At 39.3% G+C, this 8,047-nt stretch overlaps 1 protein-coding gene across 1 annotated transcript in view; it reads right to left on the reverse strand.

The window, feature by feature from the left end:
• Positions 1-8,047, reverse strand: part of LOC106870052 (zinc finger protein 721) — a 64,997-nt gene that overhangs the window by 30,633 nt on the left and 26,317 nt on the right. The window contains exon 3 of the mRNA XM_052973004.1: positions 1,338-3,528. Coding sequence (XP_052828964.1) covers positions 1,338-3,252 — 1,915 coding nt within the window. The 5' untranslated portion in view covers positions 3,253-3,528. The remainder of the gene's footprint in view (positions 1-1,337; positions 3,529-8,047) is intronic.

The following is an 8,047-nucleotide window of genomic DNA, read 5'->3' on the forward strand; positions in this document are numbered from 1 at the left end:
ACACACATGCATACATATATGTGTATATATATATATATATATATATATGTATGTACATATATATATATATGAATGTGTGTGTTTATATATATATACACACACACACACATGGATACTATACATATATATTATACACACAAACACACTTTCATAACTGGAGAATTACGGATTTATATTTTAGTACTCAGCTAAATTCTTTTTGTAATAGTTGATTTCAGATGTATATATGTGTATGTGTATATATATACACACACACACACACACACATATGCATATATGTATGTACATATATATATATGTACATGTGTGTCTGTATATATATATATATATAAACATATATATATATATACACACACATACATATATGTATACATATGCGAATATATATATATATGTAAACAGACATGTATATAAGTTTACATAAATGGCAGCTGATCTAAGAACACAAGACATCTCAGTCGTCTCAGAGTATAGAATGAAGAGTGAAGATATTTCATAATCTGAGAGATTTTACAGAAACAGGCCAATCCAAGTAAGTGTTTCTTGCAATGTAATTCCTGCCTGAATTGGGTTGAAACAGAATAGATATAGAAAAACCTTCCTGATTGGTCAGTTTTTCCTGGCCTCTTTCTGGTTCTGTTCATTTTTCATGTAAAGTTAAAAGATTCAATGGCTGGGGGCTGAATTTATTCCAATTGGAAACATTTGTGTTCGTTAGTGGAATTCTTCTGTGAGAACACAATGGCATAAAAAATATCCCGTTTTAAAAAAAGAGATTTTTCATAGAAATTTCCTCCATTTCTTACATGTGGTTATGAGGTTGTTTTCTAGAGATAAGCTTCAATGAGAATGTGTCGTCGTTTCAATGGTTAGGAAGATGCGGCGTAAACAAAGAGCTCAGGTGTGGGTGTAGCCAGCTGTGAAAGTAGAACTGAGTGCAGACATATGAACTGAAGCATAATTTTTTTTTTTGTGGTGGTCGTGGTGGGGGTGGGGTTTAAAAAGTTCGAATGAGATTTACTCACCGATACACAAACACACTGAAAAGTGTAACGGTCTCAAACTGAACAGTAGAAAAAAAAATTTCATATACATACATATACATATATATACATATATATACTTATACATATATATATATTTACATGTATGTGTGTATATATCAAAGAACTTTTTATACTTGGTGAGATTTTTCCTGCCAAATTCAAGGTTCAAAGCTCTTTCTCTTTAAATTTTCTATAGCTTTAGTCATCGACTCCTGCTATTTTCTTATCGTTTAATTGGTGGGATGCTGTGAAGGGTTTTCTTTGAAGAAGCAGAAATAAAGATCGGAGTTCAGACTTGGTTCTGTAAACCGGGACCTGGGTAGAGAGTCTGCCATAGCAGAGTACTCATCGGTGTGTACTCTTTGATGTTCTTGCATGAAGTTGGCTTCAAGAAATTGTTCCGGACAGGTTTATGTATTCTTTTGTGATTTTGCATTTCTTCCATGGTGGCAAACTGCTTTGTACATATGTCACACTGTGGTGGTGGAGATGTACTCGTGGCATGTATCCTGTGATGCATCTGAAGTGCATCTCGCTGAGGGAATTGTTGCATACACATTTCGCAATTCAGCGGTTTGTCAGGAGATGCGTGTATCTTTTTATGTGCTTGCAGTTGGGGTTTCCGGACAAATTGTTCTCGACATATATCGCACTGAAACGGTTTCTCGCCCGTATGACTTCTTGTATGTATCTGCAGTTTGTCCTTCCTTGCAAATTGCTTCGGACAAATCTCACAGTGAAATGGTTTTTCGCCTGTGTGTATTCGTCTATGTATCTTCAAGTGATATCTTTGGGCAAATTTTTTTGAGCAAATTTCACAATGGAAAGGTTTTTCATCGGTGTGAGTCCTTCGATGGATTTGCAAACGGTCTTTTCTTGCAAACTGTTTGGAGCAGATCTCACAATGAAAGGGTTTCTCTCCTGTGTGAGTCCTTTCATGAATTTGCAGTTTGTCTTTCTGAACAAACTGTTTCGGACAATAATTACACTGGAACAGTTTCTCACCTGTGTGTGTTCTTCTATGCAACTGCAGCTTGTCACCTCGAGAAAATTGTTTTGGACAAAATTCACAGTGAAAAGGCTTCTCTCCCGTATGTAGTCTCTCGTGGATCTTCATTTTCCCCTTTTCGACAAACTGTTTTTCACAATATTTACACTGGTACGGCCTTTCGCCGGTGTGTGTACTTTTATGAATTTTCAGCTTGTCTTTACGGGAAAACTGCTTCGGACAAAATTCACAGTGGAAAGGTGTCTCACCTGTGTGAATTCTCTCATGTATCTGAAGCTTATCCCTATGAACAAACTGTTTTTCACAGTAATGGCAATGGAACAATTTCTCACCTGTATGTGTCCTTCTATGTAATTGTAGCTTGTCACCGCGGGAAAATTGTTTGGTGCAAAATTCACAGTGAAAAGGTGTCTCTCCGGTGTGGATTCTTTCATGGACTTTCAGCTTATCTCTCTGGACGAATCGTTTCTCACAGTAACTGCAATTGTATGGTCTAATTCCAGTGTGCGTGCTTCGGTGAATTTTCAGTTTGTCCTTACGAGAGAATTGCTTATTACAAAATTCACAATGAAAGGGTTTTTCTCCTGTGTGAATTCTTTCATGGATTTGCAGCTTATCTCTGTGGATAAACTGTTTTTCACAAAAGCTGCATTGGAACAATTTTTCACCAGTATGGATCCTCTGGTGCAACTGCAGTGTGTTTCGGCGAGCAAATTGTTTTGGGCAGGTGTCGCATTGGTACGGCTTCACAGGTGTCGAAGGGGGCTGTGGCTTCGGCACGTTGGCTACGACTGGCTTATTGTTTACGATGGGCTGCATTTGGGGGGACTGTTTAGGGCACGGTGCAGCGGCAGCAGCTGCTGCTGCTGCCGCTGCCGCAGCACTCTGCGTTTGCTTCTCAATAGCATGCATAGTTTCATATGTCTGGAAATAGCAGTTCTGTGGAAACTGGTTGCCATAGATGTGTCCATGAAATAACTTTTGATTTGTATGCATCAGCCCATGAGTCTGTAGGTAGTAGCTCTGGGCAAACTGGTTCACATACGTTTGGTTGGGAAATGTTTTTTCATTTACATCTTGCATTCGATGAGGCTGAAGGCTGTTGGGGGTTGTGGGAAACTGCTTCCGAGCAATATTCCCATGGACTGGTGGTTTTCCCTCCGAAGGGAGTTTCTCCATGTTCGCTTCAAAGTTCATAGAGATTTCTTTAAGAGTCCTTCCTTAAAATAATAAAAAAGAGAACAAACACTATATTTATGAATATATATATATAAACTACACACTCACACACAGACAGAGCAGGCGAGCTAGAGAACGAAGTGTGTATGAATATAGGTATGTGTGTCGGTATGTCTATGTGTGCAGTCAATAATGTGTTTGCATCCAGTTAGTTGATATGTGGTCTTCTAGTCTGGACAGAGAGGAGTGTTTCTTCAATGGAGCCTTCTTTCTGCATTGTTTTTCGGTTTTTATCTGAAATATAAGAGAAAACAAGAAATTATTAAAGATTAGCGTTTGGGAAAATGACAAAATGGATCAACATAATCGTCATCATAGACGGAAACTGAAAGAATCCCATTGTGTATATATATATGTTTGTGTGTCTGTGTTTGTCCCCCCACCATCGCTTGACAACCAATGTTGGTGTGTTTACGTCGCTGTAACTTAGCGGTTCAGCAAATGAGATAGGATAAGTACCAGGCTTACAAAGAATAAGTCCTGAGGTCGATTTGTTCGACTAAAGGTAGTGCTCCAGCATGGCCGCAATCAAAGACTGAAAGAGGTGAAAGAATATAGGAGACCCCCTTCGGTCATGAATGATCATGGGATTGCACATAGAAAGTCACCCTCTGAAGCACAAGTCCAGGCAAGGTTGTTTTTTTTATGGAAAGCCAGCAGTCATCCATGCATACCATCCTCCCCCTCTCCACACCACTTTTGTCATCCAAGGGAAAGGCAAAGGGGCCAATACAGCTTGGCACCAGTGATGTCGCAACTCATTTCTACAACTGAGTTAACTGGAGCAAAGTGAAATAAAGTGTCTTGCTTTAAGAACACAACATGCAGCCCAGTCTGGGAATCAAACTCACAGCCTCACGATCGTAAGCTCGATGCTCTAACCACTGAGCCATGCAACTTCACTATACATGCATATATATATATATATATATATATACACACACGCACACACATAACACATCATGTAACTAGATAGTGTAGGAAAAAAACGAGAAGAAATGTTTGGAGAGTTGAATTATTTTTAGACCCAATCTGCATACAAAGACAATTATAAAGTTTCTGTTAGAACGGTTAATGTACATATAACTAATGTACGTTATTTGGCAATTCTTTCATCAGTTATTAAAGACCTGTAGGGACACCATATTTTGTTGTCATCATCATCATCATCATCATCGTTTAACGTCCATTTTCCATGCTGGCATGGGTTGGACGGTTCGACTGGGGTCTGGGAAGCCAGGAGGCTGCACCAGGCTCCAGTCTGATCTGGCAGTGTTTCTACAGCTGAATGCCCTTCCTAACGCCAACCACTCCGAGAGTGTAGTAGGTGCTTTTTACGTGCCACTGGCATGGGAGTCACAACTACAATTTCCATTAGCTGTAATATACTACAAAATCTATAAAACATTTTAACAAGTCAATACTGTGTTCTACTGTGGGTCGGATGGGTGTTGATGACAGAACAAAAACTCCTGACATATGGCAGATACACTCATCACCCATTTTTCATTTTCGATCTCATTGTTGTTTACCCAAGGCATCTCAGATATGAAACATCGAAACATCATAACAGAATCAGTGTCAGCTGTAATTTCTATAGAAAACCTGCAGAGATCTCTCATCAGTATTCCAGCAATTACAGCCAAGTTTATGATTTCCAACTTTTGGGCTTGTTTCTGATGTTTCCTTGCATTAAATATGCCAGCAGTGACTTAACTATTATTTTCCCATGCAGATAGCAACCAAGAGAATTTTAATTAATCTCTGAATAGAGATTACAGAGGCTTTTACAATTATATTAATATCGCATCTATTCATAGTACCGGTTACCATGGTTATGTCACCACTGTGGTCATGTGACAGGGATGTTTACATAGAGCTTAGTGGTTATTTGTATAAAGATAACAAACAACTCAGTGTGTGTGTGTGAGGCCAACTTATGTGGACCTGCTACGGAAAGATGACATTCTACCACCAGGTGGCGCAGTTCAGGGTCACCAAAATGCAACAAGGCATTTGGGATTTTCATTTTAAAGGGGGGGAAATTCACAAAGAAATTCTATTTATAAATGCTGCTCCCCCCCCCCCCCATCAAACACATAGACTGTTGCCTGGGACAACCTAGGTCAGACATATGCCTAAAGACATTCAAGATGTGACCATCCCTCTTATGAGAGACTACATTATTCAAAATGTCCCACTATCCCACAGTTTTTAAGACAGCAGGCTGAGTTGAGGCAGATTTGGCTGCAGTTTCTAGTAGGTTCAATGACAGAGTAGAAGCTGTCTCATTGCTTTATTAATATCACAGAGTTACATGTTATGTCATACATAGACTGTATATAATTTTCTCTCTCTCTCCCTCCCTCTGTCATGGTTCCGGGTTCAGTCCCACCGCGTGGCACCTTGGGCAAGTGTCTTCTGCTATAGCCCCGAGCCGACCGAAGCTTTGTGATTGAATTTGGTAGGCGGAAGTTACTGCCGCATGTGTATATGTCTGTGTATGTGCTTGTGCCTCTCTCCCAGAGAGTGAGAGGGGGATATATATATATCTCCACACAGCCATGCCTGCACCTACCTCTGGTATTATTATAATGGAGATCAGTGAAACACTCAGCAATTCTACAGTGCTGATGTGACTACTTATAGAGGTGAAATAAAACACAAGGTGGTATCTATTTACAGCTGGGTGGGATGTGGTCCACAGACCATACTTTGGCCCCCTCAACATAGTAAGATGCTAGTAATAGGCTATGACCTTATGATTGAATAAGTGAAATACAGCCAGTGAGTGTTTCTTATTGGCATAATGACCCTTCCAAGGTACAACATCTTCAAAAAATGTTGGATGCTGTTATTTATTGTGTAATTAACGTTTAGCACACTATAGGCACATCATGTCACCATATGAGTTTTCTCTGCTCTCAACCAGACACAATGCCTCTGCAGGTTACAAGGGAGAAAACTCGTAAAACACCATGGTGCACCTAAGTGTGCTAAAGGTTAAAACTGTGCAGTCGTTGTTCAAAATATCTTTCAACTGTTTTTCTCTCATCATCAAAACCTGATTTTAAATGGCAAAGACACAGCCTTACTTATTATGCATACGTACCATCTCATATTTCAGTACACACACACATAATATATATATATGACAGAACTGATCCAGTTTGTGTGCTTTCTAAAATGTCAATTAACTGATTTTATTGGTGTCATCTGACTTGCTTGTTTATAGTCTTTAATCCACTCCAGGAACGAATTTTTATAACTCACTATATTATACAGAACACACTCATATATATATATATATATATATCATCATCATCATCATCACCACTACCACTTAAAACCCACTTTTCCATAGCACAAGTCAGACAGAATTTCATACTGGTTCTGGTGCCACATAAAAAGCACTCATTGCACTCTGTAGAGTGGTTGGCATTAGGAAGGGCATCCAGCTGCAAAAACCTTGCCAAAACAGACAATGGAACCTGGTGGGGGTCCTGGCCTTGCCAGCTCTAGCCAAACCATCCAACCTATACCAATATGGAAAACAAATTTTGGTACTTTTTGATTATCTCACCCCCATTAAAATATTGGGTTATCTCCCCACTAAAAAATTGAGTTACTGTGGTGACAAGAGACTGAAGTAAAAGGGTTAGCTCCTTTTGATTCAATCCTTCAACACATTGTTGACGTTTGGCCCCCTAAATAGGCAGAGTAGGATTTGTTATAAAAATAATATCAGATTCAATACGATGTTTAATTTTTTCTGTTTTGTATGATTTGTTATAAAGATATTATGAGATTCAATATGATGTTTAATCTTTGCACTTTCCATGTTTATTAATTTTCTCATCTTTCATTTCTTTTATTGAAGCTTAAAAATTTCTTTTAGTTGAAGGAGATAACCAAAAGTACTGATATTACTCATGAAACGGTGGGGGGAGATAACCCAATTTTTTAAAGGGGGTTAGATAACCAAGAAGTACCCAGATGTTTACACGTGCATGCACACGCACACACTCCCTTTTTGTTGCATGCCAGAAGGGGTCAGATGGGTACATATTACAGAGGCATTGTTTGACAGCTGGATGCAGAATGTAAACAATCACACACACACACCCCATGCCATCTGATGATTACCATTGTGTTTACCATCGATTGTCTGGCCATAAGATTACTGTTTACAATCCCAGCTGGAGCAGTGTGTCTTGCTGTCCCTCCTTCAAACTGTGGAACAAGGTGGTTGTGTACACAGCTGGCACCATCTGTCAGTCAGCAAAGTAGATTCAGTGAAGCATGGCCATGCATTAGACATACCAGACATAGTTTTCACTGGGAGGTTAGAGGTTAGAGAGAGAAAATTGACAGACAACCAATGGAGAAAGTTTTGAAAGTTCTAAACTATAGGATAGGTCTACATAGTGTGTGTGTGTGTGTGTAGGTGTACAAGTGTGAATGTGTGCGGGTAGGTACAGGTGCACAAGTGAGTATGTCAGTATAGTATTGCAAGTGTGTGTGTGTATGTGTGTGCGTGTATAGGTGTACAAGTGAGTGTGTGTCGGTGTAGGTGTGCAAGTGTGTGTTAGGCAGATGCCTTGTGAATAGCTTTATGATCACAAGAAAACTATTTTTTAACATCTTGAGGAGACCTATTGAGTCAAATACATCAACAGCAATATCAAAATCAAATCAAATGGAAATTGTAGTTGTGAGCCCCGTGCTGGTAGCACGTAAAAAGCACCATCCG

This window comes from Octopus bimaculoides, chromosome 14 (genome assembly GCF_001194135.2).
Source record: "Octopus bimaculoides isolate UCB-OBI-ISO-001 chromosome 14, ASM119413v2, whole genome shotgun sequence".
NCBI classification, from domain to species: domain Eukaryota; kingdom Metazoa; phylum Mollusca; class Cephalopoda; order Octopoda; family Octopodidae; genus Octopus; species Octopus bimaculoides.